Source organism: Bos taurus, chromosome 18 (assembly GCF_002263795.3).
Source record: "Bos taurus isolate L1 Dominette 01449 registration number 42190680 breed Hereford chromosome 18, ARS-UCD2.0, whole genome shotgun sequence".
NCBI classification, from domain to species: domain Eukaryota; kingdom Metazoa; phylum Chordata; class Mammalia; order Artiodactyla; family Bovidae; genus Bos; species Bos taurus.
Genome location: NC_037345.1, coordinates 10,884,846 through 10,906,782, shown reverse-complemented (window position 1 = coordinate 10,906,782; position 21,937 = coordinate 10,884,846). Strand labels below are relative to the sequence as shown.

Below are 21,937 nucleotides of genomic sequence, written 5' to 3'. Positions count from 1 at the left end.
TGAGAGGTGTGAAGGAGGTTCGTGTTGATATATGGCAGAAACCAACCCAATATTGTAATTATCCTTCAAATAAGAATGAATTAAAAAAAAATGAATAAAATTTAAAAATAGAATGCTCCTCAACACACACACAAAGAGATCTATCTGGATCAGAAACTACAGAGAGGTCAGAGGAGCTGGCAGGATAACTGGATGGGGGAGGGGATGGGAGGGAAGGAGGGGCAAGGCTACTTCCAGCTTTGGGGACTAACTTAAAAAGGCCACATTAGGAGCCCCCACCTAGAGTGTGAGGTGTGGTGGGAAGTGCCGGAACAAATCACTCTAAAGCGCTCATCCAAAACCATCCTGAGGGTTTACAACACTGCAGACACTGTACTGTGCAGCTGCTGCACACAGAAACGGATGAGCGCCCACAGCTGAACTCAGCCTAAACAGGGAGGCAGATTCACTGACTACTGGACAGTGAGCTGGCACTGTAGGAGAAATAAAAACAACAGAACAGGACAGAAGAGGCCTTGGGGAACAGGGGCCTTTGAGCTGGCCTCTCTCAGTGTGAGCAGCTGTGTTTTTGGCAGATTAAAAGATGGACTTGAGAGGAGAGGGGGAAGAATGGAGAAAAAGAGCCAAGACGCGTAACTGAGCAGGGATGCCAGCCTGGAGGGGGTGGGGGACATGGTGAGAGTGAGGAAGAGGGAGTGGAGCAGAGGGGAGAGGCGCTGCGACACTGGGGGTCTGAGAGGGAGGCGGAGCCTTCATCTGCAGCCGAAGCCCCTGGAAGGATGGTAAGGCACGACTTGGACCAGGGCTCTGACAACAGGTAAGACAGCGAGACATCTGGAGCCCGAGCAAACACCGGCGGCACAGCGGCTACGTGCCAAGTACTGGAAGTCAGGGAGCACCTCAACCCACAGACGACAAGGGGGCTCCAGAGGCTGGGAGGCCTGGCAAGGGTGTCTGGGTCCCTCTGGCATCTCTTATTTTATCCTCATCCTAAGTCATCATAAGTTCTCTACCTTATGTTTCTTATAAAGCTGCTAATAATTTTAGATAAAATCATTTTCTCATTTGTCTGCAGATTAAAAGTTTACATGGTCTCTGCAAGGTTTATATTTAAATCTAAATTATAATAAAACCCTTTCTGACAATGCTATAGAAACAGGGAACCAAATCACTGCTCTCAAAGAAAAGGTTCAGCTTCCAGCTTCTCCAAGGCCAATGAGGACCTTGAGCATGATGCAAACTGAAAAGCAGTCTAGACAGGTTTGACACGTGCAATGGCAGCCAGCAAGATGAGAGGACCCTACTGTTAGTGACACTGTAACATATATGAGAGGGCTGCAACTCAGTAAGCATCACCTCCAGTGATCAGCTCAGTGTCTGGGACACAGACAGACAGCTACTCAGTCAGGACAGGAGGTGAAGAGATCACCTGAATTCCCAAGAGCCCTGATAACAGGCGTGGACATAACCGCAAACTCAGGACAAGAGAAACGAGCTGCCACTGAGCCGGGTGGAAAGCACGTACTCAGAGACGTGCCAGTTCTGGGCCCAACAGCCGGTGCACTCAACAGACAGCCCACTCCGGAACCCGCACAGACAGCCTTGGCTGTGAAGGGTACACCTGTGCCAGAGGATCCTTACGAAACAAACAGAAATGAGCAATTATTTCCAAAACTCACCTTGGAGGTCTGATACTCTGAAGCACAGAATAAACTTTAATTCATTAGCCAAAGTGGTTTGGTGATTAAAGCTACTCGAGTTTACAGCAAAAACATCAAGCTGAAAGGGAAAGGAAGGAAGACTGCACCCACGGCGCGTGCTTACCATCGGGGAGGTCATCAGCAGCCTGTGCGCCACACAGAACTGTCCCGCCGTATGGAGGAAGCTGCCCAGGGAAGTGGAAAACAGAGTTTAACTCAACAAACTGTTAAAGTTCAACACATGCTATTTCATTAAAGCAACCCTCATTAAAAGGCTATTTATCCATGCAACTTTTCATAACACTATTTTTAACAAAATAACACAGATGGGGAAAGAGTAAGACTAAACATCTTCATATTAAAACATCATCAGAAAGCTTTCCAACACTGATTGTTATTAAATAGATCCAAAAATGAGGTAAAAAATAAAAAATGGGCTCCAACGGACATGTCAATCAGCTACAAAAGGCTCACGACACACCCTCTGTTTCACAGGAGTTGCAGAGTACACATCAAATACTATAAACGCTTGTCTCTGTCCATTGACCAGTACAGAGTCTTCGTGACCATCTGCACACGTTGCTCACCATCACTACAAGTCCACTCAGCCATAGGCAGGAACCAAGCCTGGGGACAGTGAACAAAGCAGCTGGGAAAGAAAAGCCTGAGAATCACAGCTCTCTTTTAACAGGGTGCCTTAAACAACTGGATTAACAGCTGGCAACCACATTCCTTGTTTGGAAGAGAGACAGCAAAATGGTCAGTGCCTGGGCTCTCTGCAAAATGCAGGAAGGTATCATGAATATGCCAATTTTTTTCCCTCCTAGCTATTCCATAATACTTATGAGCTGGAATGTTTCAAATGGCTGTGTTTGAAATGAGAAAGTTTAGAATGGAAAGGGGTAAGGTAAGTGGACAGATAATTGCTATCTGAAGCAGGAAGCAAAGAACAAAAGGATTCCAGCCTAACACGGCTTCTACCACAGCACTTCTCAAAGCCTGCACACTACAGCAGAAACAGTACAACACCCTGGGGTGCCTGGATGGGGTCCCGGGCTTGGCATGTTCAGAGGCACCCAGGAGACTCTCACGCCCACAACTGTCTCAGAACTACTACTTCAGCTGATTTCCTATTAACTCTTAGTGAGTCAATGCAACAGTCTCAGATATAAAAGCTTATCACTCCAAGTACTCTCCTGAGAGAATTAATGACAAATAAGAAGCTAAGAAAACAAAACTGTTAGTCGCTCAGTCGTGTCTCACTCTTAGTGACCCCATGGACGGTAGCCTGCTAGGCTCCTCTATCCATGGGGATTCTCCAGGCAAGAATACTGGAGTGGGTAACCATTTCCTTCTCCAGAGGATCTTCCCGACCAAGGGATCAAACCACGGTCTCCTGCACTGCCAGCAGATTCTTCACGGTCTGAGCCACCGGAGAAGCCCAAGAAAACAAAAGGAACTGACCACTTTCTGGACTTAGCAGTGCATACTTACACCAGACAGGGGCACTCCAGCATTCATCACGGCAGAGCACTGTGTGCCCAGGTGGGCTGCACTTGAGCCTGAAGTGCAAGACCATTCCACACACGACTCCAACGCTCCCATCCAGTGCCCCAGCCTTTATCACTGGCGTGGACACACGGAGCAAAACAGTGTGTCTGGGGAAGCCACAAATCAGGATGACATCCCTCTGCAGTCAGAGAAGACAGCAAACTCCCTGACACAGCCTTTATTCCACTGATGACACTCGGGTGCCCCCTGGTGATAAAATCTAACTTGTAAGGCACTCAAAGTCTTGTTTTTTGAAATCACACTGTACTTAGAATCTAGGGAGCAGGAGAGCCAGGATCTGAAAACAGAGCCCCTGGCATGCCCCAGGGCAATACTGCTGTTTTCTGTTAAGTGTGTTTAAAACACTTACTTTGGTTTACTAACCTGGTAAGAGCATAACTGGGAATTACTAGAATGCCAGAATGAGTTCAGGCACAGAAAACTTGTGTATTTTTTTTCACTCTATACACTGCATATGGTGCCTGTTACACAGCAAACCTCCACCACCTCTAAGAAACCCCTTTGTGGGAACTGGGTATAATAAAAATGCAGCAGAATAAAACTGCAAGAATTGTTCAAAGTTCTCTCTTTAACTATATAGTTACTTATAAGAACAAAGAATTTTTTAAGCAAAAATATATAATCTCACACACAAAAGGAAACTGAGCAACAGAAAAAGCTAAAATTTATTTGTATTAGATACAAAATCAAACCAACTTACTCTGGAAACAGTGCTACCATATTGTGAGGTCAATACTCAGGACCTTCAATAATAAGAAGGTAGTATTTTTAAATCTTTTTTGCTACTGCTATGGGGTAAGGGGTTAGATCCCCACCCATACACACACACACTCAACACCACAATCTCAAGTTTTATTACATACCAAAGTGAAAACAAAAACTTGAAAAACTTTTTAAATGTCTTTATGACCTCAGGGAAGGAAAAAATTTCTTAAAAAATATTTAAAAAATCCACAAACTATGAGGAAAAAAAATACAAGACACTAAAACTTTAAAATGTACTCCAAAAGATTATTAACCCTATAAATCAATAAGAAAAAGACAAGCCATTTGGTAAAAATATGGACAAAAGATATAGAACAGGTAATTAACAGAAACAGAAATCTACACTGCCAATGGACATATGAAAGTAATGTAATGGTGCTCAAATGTTTGTAATCTGGGAGACGTAAATTAAAACGACAAAAATCCACTTACTCCATTAGATTAGCAAAAATTTTAAGTATGTCTATACTGAGAAGAAGAAGAACCAGAGAAGGCAATGGCACCCCACTCCAGTACTCTTGCCTGGAAAATCCCATGGATGGAGGAGCCTAGTAGGCTGCAGTCCTGGGGTCGCTAAGAGTCGGACACTTTTTACTTTCATGCATTGGAGAATGAAATGGCAACCCACTCCAGTATTCTTGCCTGGAGAATCCCAGGGACGGGGGAGCCTGGTGGGCTGCCTTCTATGGGGTCGCACAGAGTCGGACACGACTGAAGCGACTTAGCAGCGTACTGAGAATGGGGCTTTCCAGGAGACACTAGTGGTAAAGAATCCAAGTGTCAATACAAGAGACGCAGGTTTGATCCCTGGGTTGAGAAGATTCTCTGGAGAAGGAAATGGCAGCCCACTCCAGTATTCTTGCCTGGGAGATCTCATGGACAGAGGAGCCTAGCAGGCTACAGTCCTTGGGGTCAAAAAAAGCTGGACACAATTGGAACATCTGAGCACAGCATACTGGGAATTATCAAAAATTTTTCTTTTTAATGGGATCTAAAAGATCCATATAGTTATGGCTATGGTCTTCCCAGCGGTCATGTAGAGTTGTGAGAGCTGGACCATAAAGCAGGCAGAACACCAAAGAACTGATGCCTTCAAACTGTGGTGCTGGAGAAGAGAAGATCCTAAAAGTCCCTTGGACAGCAAGGAGATCAAACCTCTCAATCTTAAGGAAAATCAACCCTGAATGCTGGTTGGAAGGACTGATGCTGAAGTTGAAGCTCCAGTATTTTGGTCATCTGATGAAAACAGCTGATTCAATAGAAAAGTAGAAAAGTCCCTGATGCTGGGAAAGATCAAGGGCAGAAGGAGAAGAGGGCATCAGAGGGTGAGTGGCTGGATGGCATCACCAATGCAATGGACATGAACTTGGGCAAACTTCAGGAGATGGTAAGGGACAGGGAAGCCTGGTGTGCTGCAGTCCGTGGGGTCGCAAACAGTATGACGTGACTGAACAACAACAACAAAAACTCTCATGCACTAGTGACAGGGATGCAGACTGTTAAAACCACTTAGAAAGCAGATGCACTAAAGATGCTTATTCCTTGCAGGGCGCCAAAATTCCATTCCTAGGAATACTTCTTGGAGAAATCCACAGAGGAGCATGAGGAGACATGACAAAATATGATCACTGCCACACTTCTGTACTAATGGAAAAGCTGAAGACCTAGACAGCCCCCTCAGCATGGAAACAGCTAAGTCCAATATTTCACAATGAATGGGGAATTTCCTGGCAGGGAATTCCCTGCTCAGGGAACTAAGATCCACAGGACACAGCCAAAAAAATAAGATTTAACAATTAAAATCAAAGAAGAACAAAATATCCAAATAAATCTAAAGAATATTTAGCTTAAAATAAACAAACTGCAAAATGATGAATACAGCATGAAACGACTTTGTTTTTGTTCTTTAGTCACAAGGCAGGTCTCTTCTGCGACCCCATGAACCATGGCCCACCAGGCTCCTCTGTCCATGGGATTTCTCAGGCAAGAATACTAGAGTGGGTTGCCATTTCCTTCTCCAGGGGAATCTTCCTGACCCAGGGATCAAACCCACATCTCCTGCATTGCAGGTAGATTCTTTACTACTGAGCCCCTGGGGAAGCCCCTGATGAGACATTTCTAACCGCACAAAACAACAAACAATATATACATGCACAGTAAGAGGTGAAAATCACAGCCAGGAAACAAAACGTACTGTGCATTTTTGGCAGTTTCAGTATTTCTGGGGAATAGGGCGAATGCGAGGATACAACGGAAGCTTCAACTGTCTCTGTAACGTTTTGCTATTTACAAGTATAGCAAAATGTTAACAGTAATCAAATCCAATGGGTGGGTCCAGTCATTTTTTCATGTTAGGCTCCTCACTTTTCTGTACATTGGAATTCCTAATTAAAAGGCATAAAAAAAAACCCGATCTAAAACATAACCATCAATTAAATTTATGCATGCACTCAATAAAACAAAATTGTCTTACCTCAACTGAAGCACGAGGAGTCACAAAGAACTGATTGAATTCATCAGGGCTAAAATCTCCAAAAATATACTGGGAAAAAAAAAAGAATCACAGATCACATAAAATACACAAATCACACAGTTTCAGAAAACAGTGTTACATGGACCCTATAAAGAATCCGCCAGGAACCCCCAAGACCCTCTCCAGGAAACAGACAGTGCTGTCTGGAGCTCCTTCACAGCCCCACTGCAGAGAGGTCTGTAAGTCTAGATAAAACCTTAGGGTTTTACGGAAGAAAATCAAAATGATGGACCTTATGATGGGAGAAAACGTTCCAGACAATACCAACTGCCAGCAAGGATGTGAAGCAACTAGAGATGCAGAAAGGCACAGCAACTCAGAAAAAAAAAAAAGAGTTCGGGAGTTCCTTATAAAGTTTACTTACCACACAACCCAGCAAGCCTACTCCTAAGCACTTACCAAAGAGAAATAAATGAAGAACAATGTCCACAAAAACAACAACAAAAAAAACCTGTATGCTGAAGTTTACAGCATCTGTACTCATTCATAACCACCAGAAACTGAAAAGAATCCAAATGTGTATCAACAGGTGGACATGATACATGAACATGATGATCTACTAATCAATGACTCTCTAAAGCATCACCCTAAGTGAAGCATCAGACTTACAAGGCCACATGCTATAAGGACATCCACCAAAATATTAATGATTTCAGTTCTTGAATATGAATGGACAACAAAAAAATCAAAGGACATGAGAGGCAAAAAATAAACAGCAATAAAGAGGGTTACTATTAAAACAGGGGAAAATGAATCTGTGTAAACAAAACACAGGATACAGAAAAGAAGTTAAAATTCTAATCTGTATCCTGAAATTCTAGCAGGTAAAATAAGCAGAATGTCAAGAAAAAAAAAGGAGAGAACAAGGAAGTATTCAAAGAAATCAAAGGATTATTAAATTTAAATTACTAAATTTACAAACTCAACAGAAGATCTTAAAGAACCAAAATCAATACAGCAAGACAGCAATGCTTTGAAAGTTCCAAGAAAAAAAGTGTCTCTTTTTGTTTTCATAGAATTCTATTCTATAGTTTACTACTCAAGTGCAAAAGGCAAAATAATTCTTGACTCTCATACACACTTGGGATGAGTGGAGGTGGGCTGCTTAAGAGTTCCAGAAAATGCATTCAAGGGATACAACAGCAGTAACAAACAAGTAGGATCCAAAAGATGATCGATACTGCAGACGTGAAGCCCAACGCAAACGTGAAGACTCATGTTGCTTTATTTAATACCAACAACAGGAATGCTGTCCACATAGAAGAGAACCACTCTACCTTCTAAGCGGCTACTTTAATTCACGATGTGGGGAAGACACATTAGGATAAGAAGTGAACGTTCTTATAGGATTGCTAAGTTTTTCTCTTCAGGCTGGATTTCTCTTGGAAAGATAAAAATAAATGAAATACTCTTTGAAATCACACTTCTATGTACACTTTCTACAAGTATTTAAAAAAAACAGAAATTGGTCAATCCAGTAAGAGAACTAAAATTTCAAATGATTCAACAAAATCTTGTCAGTGAAGAGGAAGGGAAGGAACCGTGATCCAGCAAGCCTTCTACCAGTCTGCTGGAACAAACCTCATGGTCAATTATGAGAACGCTCCAGTTCAGTTGCTCAGTCGTGTCTGACTCTTAGCGACCCCATGGACTGCAGCCTACCAGGCTCCTCCGTCCATGGGATTTTCCAGGTAAGAGTACTGGAGTGGGTTGCCATTGCCTTCTCCGAATATGCTATCTAGGTTGATCATAACTTTTCTTCCTAGGAGCAAGCGTCTTTTAATTTCACGGCTGCAATCACCATCTGCAGTGATTTTGGAGCCCAAGAAAATAACGTCTCTCTGTTTCCACTGTTTTCCCATCTATTTGCCATGAAGTGATGGGACCAGATGCCATGATCTTAGTTTTCTGAATGTTGAGCTTTAAGCCAACTTTTTCACCCTCAAGAGGCTCTTTAGTTTTTCTTCGCTTTCTGCCATAAGGGTGGTGTTATCTGCATATCTGAGGTTACTGATATTTCTCCTGGCAATCTTGATTCCAGCTTGTGCTTCATCCAGCCTGGCATTTCATGATGTACTCTACATGTCAGTTAAATAAGCAGGGTAACAATATACAACCTTGACGTACTCCTTTTCCTATTTGGAACCAGTCTGTTGTTCCATGTCCAGTTCTAACTGTTGCTTCTTGACCTGCATACAGATTTCTCAGGAGACAGTTAAGGTGGTCTGGTATTCCCATCTCTTTAAGAATTTTCCACAGTTTGTTGTGATCCACACAGTCAAAGGCTTTGGCATAGTCAATAAAGCAGAGGTAGATGTTTTTCTGGAACTCTCTTGCTTTTTTGACAATCCAGCAGATGTTGGCAATTTGATCTCTGGTTCCTCTGCCTTTTCTAAAACCAGCTTGAACATCTGGAAGTTCATGGTTCACATACTGTTGAAACCTGGCTTGGAGAATTTTGAGCATTAGTTTGCTAGCGTGTGAGATGAGTGCAACTGTGCGGTAGTTTGAGCATTCTTTGGGGTTGCCTTTCTTTGGGATTGGAATGAAAATTGACCTTTTCCAGTCCTGTAGCCATTGATGAGTTTTCCAAATTTGTTGGCATATTGAGTGCGGCACTTTCACAGCATCATCTTTTAGGATTTGAAATAGCTCAACTGGAATTCCCATTACAATCTCCACAAGCTTTGTTTGTAGTGATGCTTCCTAAGGCCCACTTGACATCACATTCCAGGATGTCTGGCTCTAGGTGAGTGATCACACCATCATGATTATCTAGGTCATGAAGATCTTTTCTGTATAGTAGTTCTGTGTGTTCTTGCCACCTCCTCTTAACACCTTCTGCTTCTGTTAGGTCCATACCATTTCTGTCCTTTATTGTGCCCATCTGTGCATGAAGTGTTCCCTTGGTATCTCTAATTTTCTTAAAGAGATCTCTAGTGTTTCCCATTCTATTTTTTTCCTCTATTTCTTTGCACTGATCACTGAGTAAGGGTTTCTTATCTCTCCTTGCTATTCTTGAAGAACTCTGCATTCAAATGGGTATATGTTTCCTTTTCTCCTTTGCCTTTCGGGTCTCTTTTCTCAGCTATTTGTAAGGCCTCCTCAACCATTTTGCCTTTTTGCATTTCTTTTTCTTGGGGATGGTCTTGATCACTGCCTCCTGTACAGTGTCATAAACTGTCCACAGTTCTTCAGGCACTCTGTCTATCAGATCTAATCCCTTGAATCTATCTGTCACTTCCTGTATAATGGTAAGGGATTTGACTTAGGTCATACCTGAATGGTCTACTGGTTTTCCCTACTTTCTTCAATTTAAGTCTGAATTTGGCAATAAGGAGTTCATGATCTGAGCCACGGTCAGCTCCTGGTTTTGTTTTTGCTGACTGTATAGTGTCTACATCTCTGGCTGCAAAGAATATAATCGATCTGATTTCAGTGTTGACCATCTGGTGATGTCCATGTGTAGTCTTCTCTTGAATTGTTGGGAAGAGGGTGTTTGCTATGACCAGTGCATTCTCTTGGCAAAACTTTGCCCAGTTTCATTTTGTACTCCAAGGTCAAATTTGCCTGTTACTCCAAGTATCTCTTCACTTCCTACTTTGGCATTCCAGTCCCCTATAATGAAAAAGACATCTTTTTTGGGTGTTAGTTCTAGAAGGTCTTGTAGGTCTTCATAGAACCATTCAACTTCAGCTTCTTCAGCATTAGTGGGGATTACTTGGATTACTGTGATATTGAATGGCTTGCCTTGGAAACAGAGATCATTCTGTCATTTTTGAGATTGTACCCAAGTACTGACTGCATTTCAGACCCTCTTGTTGACTATAATGGCTACTCCATTTCTTCTAAGGGATTCCTGCGCACAATAGTAGATTATGGTCATCAGAGTTAAATTCACCCATTCCAGTCCATTTTAGTTTTCTGATTCCTAAAATGTCAATGTTCACTCTTGCCATCTCCTGTTTGACCACTTTCAATTTACCTTGATTCATGGACCTAACATTCCAGGTTCCTATGCAACACTGTTGTTTACACCATCGGACTTCACTTCCATCACCAGTCACATTCACAATACGGCGCTGTTTTCATTTTGGCTCTGCCTCTTCATTCTTTCTGGTGTTATTTCTCCACTCTTTTCTAGTAGCATATTGGGCATCTACCGATCTGGAGACATCTTTCAGTGTTGTACCTTTTTGCCTTTTCATACTGTTCATGGGGTTCTCAAGGCAAGAATACTGAAGTGGTTTGCCATTCCCTTCTCCAGTGGACCACATTTTATCAGAACTCTCCACCATGATCCATCTGTCTTGGGTGGCCCTACACGGCTCGGCTCATAGTTTCGTAGAGTTAGACAATGCTGTGGTCCATGTGATCAGTTTGGTTAGTTTTCTGTGATTGTGGCTTTCATTCTGTCTGCCCTCTGAGGGATAAGGATAAGAGGCTTATGGAAACTTCCTGATGGGAGAGACTGACTGTGGGGGAAATTGGGTCTTGTTCCGATGCATGCTCAGTAAATCTTTAATCCATTTTTCTGTTGATGGGTGGGGCTGTGTTCCCTCCCTGTTGTTTGCCCCCAACCAACACCTCACCTCTGGAGACTCCTGGATACTCACAGGCAAGTCTGGGTCAGTCTCTTATGGGGTCACTGCTCCTTTCTCCTGGGTCCTGTTGCACACAAGGTTTTATCTTGCCCTCCAAGAGTCTTTTTCCCTAGTCCTGTTTAAGTTCTGTAGTCAAATCCCACTGGCCTCCAAAGTGAAATTCCCTGGGGATTCTCAATCCCTTTGCCAAATCCCCAGGTTAAGAAATCTGTTGTGGGTCCCAGAACTTCTTAACAGTAGAGAATTTATTTGGTATAATTGTTCTGCAGTTTGTGGGTCGTGTGCTCAACAGCTCTAAGGTAGGGTTAATGGCAACCTCTTGTAGGGAGGTTGCCGTTCTGCCACACCCAGGACTGCTGCACCCAGAGCCCCTGCCCCTGCGGCAGGCCACTGATGACCCATACCTCCACAAGAGACACTCAAACACTCAAGGCCGGTCTGGCTCAGTCTCTGTGGGGTCTTCTGGAGTGCACAAGGTTTTGTTCGAGCCCTCCGAGCGTCTCTGGCAGGTATGGAGTTTGATTCTAAACACAATTTCGCCCTTCCTACCGTCTTGCCAGGGATTCTCCTTTGCCCTTGGATGTGGGTTATCTTTTTTTGGTGGGATCCAATATTCTCCTGTTGATGGTTGTTCAGCAGCAAGTTGTAATTTTGGAGTTCTCGTAGGAAAAGATGAGCACACGTCCTTGATTTTAGATGCTGTCCCTCCCAAGGGAGTTTCCCAACCAGCTGTTAATGCCCAAAAGTTGTCTCAAAGAAACAGCACGAAGACGTCTGCAACAGTGTTGATGACAAGCTGGGGATGGTTTAGCTGGTTTCAGGATCTAATGAAGCTCGCGTTCTTGATGTCTCATCACAGAAAGAATTCAGTGAGAGACAAAATGATAGGTAAGAAGTGGATTTATTCAGATCCAGAGAGAAGCACACTCCACAGAGTGTGGGCCACTGCAGAAGGCGAGTAAGTGCTTAAACTCCAGGGAAAGACTTTTTCTCCTATTATTTTCGATTTTACTCAAATCTTTGTTTTTAAAGGATTATTTGGAAAAATCTGCTACAGATTTTAAGTGTGCTTTCTCATTACAACTTCATGTCAATAATTTCTCCACAGATCCACACCTTTAACCTGATTACAAAACTCACTGGTGAGGGCAACAGGAAGGGCAGAAGATTCCCCGGCGGTCCTGGGTTAGAACTCTGCCCCTCCACTGGGGACTAAGAGCTGCTGGTGCAGCCTTCCAGAAGGAAGGAGCATGTACAGCGAGGAATCTCCAACACTGTTACAAGAAAACATTCTTTGGGTTAAAAAAAAAGGGGGGGTGGGAGGCAGGAAAATAGAAATACTGATTTGTATTTGCATAAAGACAGGGGCTTCCCTGGTGGCTCGGTGGTAAAGAATTCGTCAGCAATGCAGGAGACTCAGGTTCAATCCCCGGATCAGGAAGATCCCTTGGAGAAGTAAATGTTCTTGTCAGGAAAATTCCATGGACAGAGGAGCCTGGCAGGCTACAATCCATGGGGTCACAAAGAGTCAGATATGACTTCACGACTAAACCACCAACCAAAGACAGATCAATACCAGGACTAACCTGGTAGCTTGGTGGTGAGAAGTCCGCCCACCAACGCAGGCGACACAAGTTCAATCCCCGGCCCAGGAAGATTCCACATGCCGAGAAGCAACTAAGTTCAGACATCACAACTACTGAGCCAGCACTCTAGAGCCTGCTCACTGCAACTAGAGAAAAGTCCGCACACAGCAACAAAGACCCAGCACAGGCAAAAACTGATTTTTAAAAAGCAATAGATATTGGAAGGAGGGACAGTCAGTGGAGGTCGTGGAACAGAGAAGGATATATCTTTTCAGAGTTCTTAGTTCTGAACCATGCAAAAATACTTTACTCAAAAGATTAACTGTAAAGTCAGTGTTATCAAATCACTGTCAACTATTTATATACCCATTTTCCAGAAGCTGTGTTTGCACCTATGTTTCATGATCTCCTTGAAAACAGATCAGGACTTGATGAAAACATTTAATCCAAAAATGACACCATAAGCAACTGCTAACTATCAACTATGCAATGCTGAGGTATCATTTAACACCTGACAAATGGCTAGCCAGAGCTGCTCTGAACTTTAACATAATCCCCTTAACACCAGCTCACATATATCAATAAACTCCATAAAAATACACATGAATCACATTCTCTGCCCTAATCGGATCTATTTTCAATCCTTAAAATGCAGGAGTTTTTCAAAGTAAGTAGTTAACACTGGCAACAATCTAAAGAACAGTTTTGTGACTGAGCTTACAGAAGGGGCTGCTAAGAGGCTAGCGCCAAGTCCCAATCTGAGTTGCACAAAGTCACTCAAGTCTCAAGTAAGGGAGACATCAGAATAAAAGACAATTTCCTGCCATCACAATACATGTGAAAAAACAGTAAGTATTTCTTTCATGGGCAGAGAAACTAATGTCTCTTTTGTAACCACTCAAAAACACTGAAGGGAAGTGATATAATAAAATATAATACCCCACATAAATTTGGAGGCTATCATTTGAGTGCTTTTCAAAATCATCTACATCAGTTACAAATAATCACAGGAAGCATCACTATGAAGAAGTGTTTTTTATCCACAGTTCCAAAAAGGCAAATAGAAGTATTGTTGTAAAGCAGAATTTAGCTTAAATAAATTAGGAAGAAAAGTTAAATTATGAAGTTAAAACTACAAAAGCATAGAAAAACCCAAGTATTTATTCAACTGCAAACCCCAGTGACTGCATAAATTACACTGCCCTGAATTTTAGTGACAACTGTTTAACTAAAACTATATCTGACTAAAGTTTTATATATCTGACTGAAGCATCTCAAGTCTTGTGACATCAAAGAGTTTATCCCAGAAATTCAGGGCAGCCAGCTTCCATTAAAATGTTCCAGTCTCACCATCCCCAAAAGTCTTCCTAATTTTCAATCACAAACTGTTTTAGATGTCTGGCAAAATGAAGAATGTTACCAAAAAGCAGGGGCAGGATTGTGCTCTTCCAAAAACTCAATGTCACAAAAGGCTGTGGAAAAGTTCAAGATGGCAGGAAGCTAAAGAGACAGTACAACTAAATGCAACATCTGACCCTATCCTGGATCCTTCCCTGGAGAGGAAATGCTATAAAAGGAGAGCATAGGGTCAACTGACAAGTCCAGAATACAAACAGTGGATTAGAAAAAGATACTGCGTTCCATGTCAACATATGGAAGTGATAGCTATCCAACTGCGGTTACTTTAAGAGAATATTCATGGGAAATACACATTCAAGCAGACAAGAAGGCTAAAGGGTCCCAGTCCATGTAACTCACCCTCAAACCTCAAAGGGTAAGAGAAAATGTGTCTGTATTTTCGTGTGTTTGTGAGTTTGTACAGGTATCTGTATAAAGAGGGAGAGAACTTAAACACACCCCAATGATTAAGTGAGGTTCAACCCTAACCAGTCAATATGAATAAAAAATCATATGGGGGCTCTTTGTACTTCTGCAATTTTTATAAATTTAAAATTATTCCCAAATAAAGAGCTTGCTGGGGTTGTTTTTAAACTAAAACTGAAAACACTCAGCTGTGAGGAAAATTTTTACCTACCCTCTTCTTATATTTGTGTGAAACATTTTCCTTCCTCTGAAGAATTAATAAATATATTTTAAAGTCTGTTTTTAAAGAAAAATACGGTAAGTTTTGGTTTAAAAAAAAAACAAGATAAGAATGAGTCAGTGCCTGATTTCACAGGATTTACAATCTAGGAAGAAAATGGCACTGGCCACATGCATTTGTTTGTCTTGCGGGAGCAGGGAGAGCTGAAACTCACAGCTGAAACTCACAACTGTGAGGCTGGCAAGGGGAGGAAGTGCAACCCCACTTTCCCCGTCCCTGCCAAGCCTGCAGGGGCCGGCACACCTAGGCACCCAGGCAACGGGCACTGCGAGCCCTCCGTGGACCACAGAGCACTACAGAAATGTTGGCATCGTCATCAAGTGAGGCAGATCCCTGAGGTTTAAGCCAGGCCCACCAGAGTTGAATGAATACTGGAGTCAAGAGGAGGAACAAGAGAGCAACCACAGACGCTCTGCTCCCAGCTGTGGGGGGGGCAGGAAGGCCACGGGGGTCGGGACACAGCACAGGGTGCTGGGCTGCCCCGTCCCCTCTCTGGGAAGGGGCTTGGGGGTGGAGGGGTCCTCTCAATCAGAATAAAGCTCCACTTCACCTCCCTTCCACTGACCCCAGCTCAGGCCTTCAGAACTCCTACTGTTCCCGTCTGATTTTGTGATCCTTTCTAGAGAGGACATGAAAAATATATGCACAAGAAACACATGAGGAAAAGGGGCAAGCGCTCAGCACAGCCAGGGTGGATGCAAGACACTTCACTGCAGCCCAGCGCCAGGGCGCGGCACTCTGAGTTGCCAGAGCAGACTCCAGAAGGCCCTCTAGGGCCTAGGGCTGTACAGCCTGCGAAAGGCACAGGCCAAACTGGAAATACCAGTGTTCCTGCTAAAGGAAAAGCAAAGACACAGCCTCAGCCCAGGAGAGGTGAGGAGAAGGAAAGGCGTTTGCCAGTCGCCTGCGTGGCCCACTGCTGGCTCTCCAGGGATCCGATGCAGCCATGGAAAACAGCACCTTCTGCAGGAAGCAGGGACCCGGAGGACGACCCCCAGAGCAGGCACTAGGGGGCGCTGGAACACAGCTTCCAAGGTTTGAGATCCAGAAACACAAGTCATTGTGCAGGCTGCCACCAAATCCATGTCCTCTGCCTTCAAAAGGACTCAGGGAAATGGGAGGTCAGCCTCTGAGGTAAAAACTTAGGCTATAAAGGCATGATCAACAAACACTGCTGCGTGCGCATTGTACTTCACAGATTCTGCGGCAGTCAGGCATCTGCGAGCCAGACCCAGGTACAGTGTCCCAAGAACACTCAAAGCCCAGCCTGCAGGGTCAAATGCCAGAACCAAGCACAGGAAGTAGAGTCTTCTCCTCCCGCCTCCCTCTTTTCCAACACAAAAGTGAATTTGGGAGGTAGGAGGAAACGTTAAGGACTAATACACTGGTGGCTCAGCAGTAAAGAATCCTGCAACACAGGAGATGCAGGTTCGATCCCTGGGTCAAGAAGATCCTCTGGAGAAAGGAATGGCTACCCACTCCAGTATTCTTGCCTGGAGAATCCCACGGACAGAGGAGCCTGGTGGGCCACAGTCCGTGGGGTTGAAAGAGTCTGGCAAGACTTAATGACTAAAGAACACTGCTCCGAGTGATAAACGCTTTAACTTCATCTCTAAAATCAGAGTATGCCAGACTAAATCCATCTCCACAGTTCTTCCCAGCTCCAAAAGGATCTCCTGGATCTAACCCGGAGAAACACAGCTTTGGGAATGTTCTCAGACTCACACGGCTACCAGGTGGCTGGCACCTGAACACATCGCACTGAGTGAAAGAAGCCAGACTCAAGAGCCACGCATCGTAAGAGTCCATCCACATGCACTGGGTGATATCCAGGAGAGGCAAATCCCCAGAAACAGAAAGGAGAGAGGGTGGCTGCCAGAGGCTGGGTGGGGAGGGACCAGGGAGTCACCATTATGGGTATGGAGCCTCTTTCTGGAATGATGAGGTGTTCTAAAATGGACTGTGGGGGCAGCTGTACAACTCTGTGAATATACTAAAAACCACCAAAATGTACAGCTATTTAAATGGCAACTATTAACAAATGAAGTTTAAAAAAAAAAATCAGATCAGTACTTGCATAAAAAGAACCATTCAAATTTCTTTACTTTTTTTTCATCAGGACCCAGTACCTGATGGATGGTGACATCTACTGAACAGTTACTGCTCAGTCTTAACTTTGGCAATTGGTGTGGGTGGCCTAGGGACACCTGGAGGCGACAATGTTCAATGCACAGCAGGAATTTCATTGATTTAACAGCATGTATTGAGCATCAACTATCCACGCTGAACTGTGATTATGAGAACAAATTCTGAACAAGACGAAGTTTGGGACACCACGATATTTATAAATTTGTCACCGTGTGCGTGAACTGCGCATTGCTTACAGCACTACAAACGGCAGAAGCAGACAGAGGAAGAGGGGGCAGAGGAAGGCTTATGCCTCGACTGACTACCCAGGGCTGCAGCAGGATGCTCCTCACTTTCTTGTGGCTGAGGAGCCCCGAGAAGGGGAAAAATGGACCAAAAAGTGTGCCAAAGCCACGCCCTCCTGAAGATTCAAATGTCAAGTGTTGGTTTCATGTGGTTTGTGTATTTTATTCTGACTATTCAAGTCCTATCAAAAGCTACCCTCTCAACAATTTCCCTGGTAGTCCAGTGGTCAGGACTCCTCACTCCCAATGCAGGAGGCATGGGGTTGATCCCGAGTCAGGGAACTAGATCTCAAGTGCTGCACGGTGTGGCCAAAAACTAAGATCCCACATGGCATGGCAAAAAAATAGTAACTTTTAAAAAGTTATCTTTTCACTTTTCCAAGATTTTTAATAGACTGGATTTATTTAAGTGCTTTCATGGGGAGTCTAAGCTGAAACTTGTTTCCACAGACTGCACTCTCCAAATCAGAAAACATGATTCAGTTAACACAAATCCACTTTTACCAACTTTCCAGGCCTATTGTACATTACACAATGTCAGTTAAATTTTAACTTGCTTTGCTCTAAACTGTTACTAAACAGCCCTCATTATACAATAACTTGCTATATAGACTTATCACATGGAAAAGAGCTGATAAATTAGGCAGTCAATTTGGTACTTGTTATCTGGGATACCCCTAGTAGAAAAAAGTTCAAAATTCCACCTGTTTTCATTTCGATCACCTTGGTGCTAATCTAGGAAGGAAAGGGAAGGGATGGGAAGGGGAAAGTGCAACACCAATGAAAAAGAACCATTTCTGTCAAAATTCATCAGACTATATACACTAAATGAATTAAATTCACTGCATGTATATCATACCTCCATAAAGTTGTTCTTTGAAAAGGAACAGACACCAAGTCAACTCATTTTTTCCACTGCCTGGATCAGTACTTGGCATACAGCAGGTGCTCAAGAGCTCTGCTCAACAAATGAGTTCAGGAAGAGGAGGAAGAAAAGCAAAGCCCACAACCTATACAAGTTCCAGGGCTGAGGACCGACGCCCTCTCTACAGCAACAGTTCCAACTCCCGAGTCGGCAGGCTGAAGAACTCAAACTCAACCGCTCTCATTGTTTCTTATGCTCCCGTTTTTACTATCAGCAGAAGTGGGCGAGCAGGGGCACAATTTTCATTTCTAAATATAAACTTTTAACATAGTCAAGATATAACATGCAATTTTTAAGTATAACATTTAACCATAATCAAGAAAAGTGAATTAAAGCTTTATTGAAAACTTTACTAAGAGAATACCTATTCTGACCTAAAGGAAAATCATTCACAATAATCACATGGTCTCCCAAACTGGAGAAAAATCAACTTCCAAAATGTTACACCTTAAAGGGGAAAAATGGGAGGCACTGGCAAAACAAACCATGGATGTGCATCAGGTCAGATCAACCTAGTAAAAGTACATTTTTTTCTCCCCCCACAACATCGCTGACCACCATATAAGTCCCCTGTGTCTAGCATGTTGGAGGCATTTGCCCAGTTTTTCTTGCCCCCACTCTCTTCTACTTAAACTTCTTTACTAAAGCCTATTTCCTTAAGAACTCCCTGCTTGCAGGCAGGAGTTTTCACTTTTCTGTCACAGATGTGGCTCGTGTTCCTGGGAATGCTGTCAAGTGTGGGTGAGGACACAGAAGGGGGACAGGCACTGCTGCTGCAGAGGTGAAAGGTGACCGCCGCTTTCTAAAAACTTAGCAGCCTCTTACAAAAATCAAACATACATCCACCATATGACACAGAAAAATTCTACTTCTAGGTATTTTATCCATGAGAAATGAAAATGTATGTTCACACAAAGACCTGCACGTGAATGTGGTCAACAGCTTCATTCATAACAGCCAAATGCTGGAACAACAAATGCCCATCAAGAGGTGAAGAGAGAACCTGTGGCCCATCCCTACAATGGACTATTACCCAGCACTGAAAAGGAAGGATTCCTACACCACATAGGCAAATGCCAAAAATGCTATGCTAAGTGAGAGGAAGCAACACACAGAGCACTCTATAAAACATAACGAAAATTCTAGCAAACGGGAACTCAGCCTATAATAGTGACAGAAAAAGCAGCTCAGTCATTGCCTGTGAGAGGGATGAGGATTCATGGTGAAGGGTCATAAGGGAAACTTACAGGCAATGAAAATGTTCTCTATCCTGATTGTGGGGGCAGTTACCCTCCTATATACATTTGTCAAAACTCAAAGCGCTAGCTTAAAATTGGCACATTTATTGTACTAAATTATACCTCAATATGGTTGACATTTTTAACTAGACACACATCTATCAATAAATCGATGAGGCAGTTGTTTTATAAAAACAGCTCTTTAAGATCAAGGACCACGATACTCATTTTTCTTTTACACGAGCAGAAGTCTTAAGCACTCTATAAATACTCACACACAAGGGCTCTTTAAGATTTCATGTTCCATAGCTCAGAGACCCTAACTAGTGGTACACAACACGACCTAAACTACAGTGCACGCATCTGTATTCCGCTGCCTGTTATCACTGTAACCAGCCTCTCTAAGCCTCCAACCTCAGACTGTTCATGCCTGGCTTGGCCTTTACAACTGCCTAGATCCCCTGACATACCCAAACCCTACACTACACAGAGACAATCAGTGCCAACAATGCTGAATCAAAACTAGGGCTGCATTAAACAAAATGCTACATGAGCAGAAACTTGTAAATCCATCTGTTCTACAGGATTTTTCACTTAATGAAATATGCTGGAATCAAACCAACAAAAGCTTGACTACTGAAGGCCACCTGCCAGAAAGGAAAGTGCATCACTTAATCAGAGCTCCATGTTAAAAGACATTTTGGAACAAAAGAGGTGTGACTACATATTTTCCTCTGTTGGTCACTGCCAATGGTCTCGTCAAACACCCTGAAAAACAGAGAGGTGTGTAAGAAACAGGACTCATCTTAGCTGGTACACACACCCCTCTCCTTCCAATTTTAAGGAGAAAGAATATAGAATGTTCCCTTTCATGAATTGCTTTGGTTGCTAATGAAGACCAAAGTTAGAAGAGTTGGTCCACTGTTTACCTTCTCAATTTAACCTTCACCTAACGACCTGCTGAAAAACAGCCTCCTAAGATTCTAATTATGGAGGTATAGTTCACCTGACCAGCCAAAACAATAGATTGAACTCCATTCTTGAATTACATATGTAGATTCTGTTACGATTAAAAGTATTTTATTAGAAAAATAAAACTCAAGACTTCAGAAAGTCTCTTGTATGGTAAACATATGGAGCTCAGAAATCTGGAAAAGAAATTTTACCCCAGTCAGCTCACAATACTGTTTTCCTACAAAGGTGAAGGTCACCAAGCCAGGGAACAGGGTCAGCTGTACAGGACAAAGGCATCAGGCAGTGCTTCTCAGCCCTGACTAACACCTGAGGACCAATTGAGCATCCTCAGGCCACAATTCTGGGTTTCCACGGTGGGAAGCAAGGCTTCACTTAGCATTTCAAATGCTTCCTGTGTGAATCTGATGTGCAGTCAGGGTTGAGAATCACTGAACACAGGGGCACTGCCAGGACCCAGCGATGCAGGAGTGGAAGAAACTAAGCAGACAACTGGGGCGGGGGCAGCACAACTGCTCCCATACTCGGTGAGGGCTCTAAACCACACGCGAGAAACCACGAGACAATCTGAGGCGACTGTTCACGGCCTCAGAGCACCTACTGCTCGATGCACATCCAGAGAAGGCGCTTTTTTCTTTCTACAAAGCAGATGTTTGTAAAATGGGAACTCTTTTAGTGCTTTTAAAGGGTTTATTGGTCATTAACAAGTTAAAGCCCAACAATCAGAAGAAAAACTATAACACAACTAAACTAGAAATAATTTGATAGAAACATTCCACTCCAATGCAACTTTTCAGAAATGTCTTTTCCACAGAGACACTGCTTTGTAACGGAACTCATTTTCCATTGCTCTTTTGACTCAATGAAATCTTTCGCCTCCAACATTCTGGTTTTCCAAAAATAACCCAATTCAAACCAAATCAGTTTACATCCTTAAGCTCATCAACCTATCAAGCACTTGATTAATAATAAGATCTCACTCACACACACTTTTCATAATAATCTTTACTGGAGGGCACTCTACCTTCTTCAGGACTTGGTTCTGGCTCTTAACCATTCTCTCTCCTCTGGGCTGACACCTGGATATTCATTCTCCCATTAAGCATTCTTCCCACTCATTCTTCCACCTACTCTCACAGCTTCAACTAGGCAGATGAATTCTGAACTCACACTTTCAACTTGGACTGCTCAGTTATACTCCATTCCATATTTCAAGCTGCCAACCCCTAGATTCATTCACTGTTACTTTCTGACTTAACCTTAAAATCAAAAGGCCCACTATTTCCTCAAAACCAGGTTTTGCACTTATGCCAATAGCAAACTTCATTGTTTTTCCAAACTCTTGGATGAGAAACTTGGAAGATTATCTTGAATTATATATACATAACCCAGTTCCTGGGACAATCTCATCAAAACATCAAAATGCTCAAAAGATTTCATTTGGTAAAAACAGCAGCAACTGCATGAATTAAAAGAAGCATCCCAATTAAGTGATGCCGGTCAGGG

At 43.1% G+C, this 21,937-nt stretch overlaps 1 protein-coding gene across 1 annotated transcript in view; it reads right to left on the bottom strand.

Annotated features, from left to right (window-relative positions):
• Nucleotides 1–21,937, bottom strand: part of USP10 (ubiquitin specific peptidase 10) — a 63,155-nt gene that overhangs the window by 27,100 nt on the left and 14,118 nt on the right. The window contains exons 2-3 of the mRNA NM_001098924.1: nt 6,511–6,579; nt 1,825–1,885 (exon numbers count right to left, since the gene is read on the bottom strand). Coding sequence (NP_001092394.1) covers nt 1,825–1,885; nt 6,511–6,579 — 130 coding nt within the window. The remainder of the gene's footprint in view (nt 1–1,824; nt 1,886–6,510; nt 6,580–21,937) is intronic.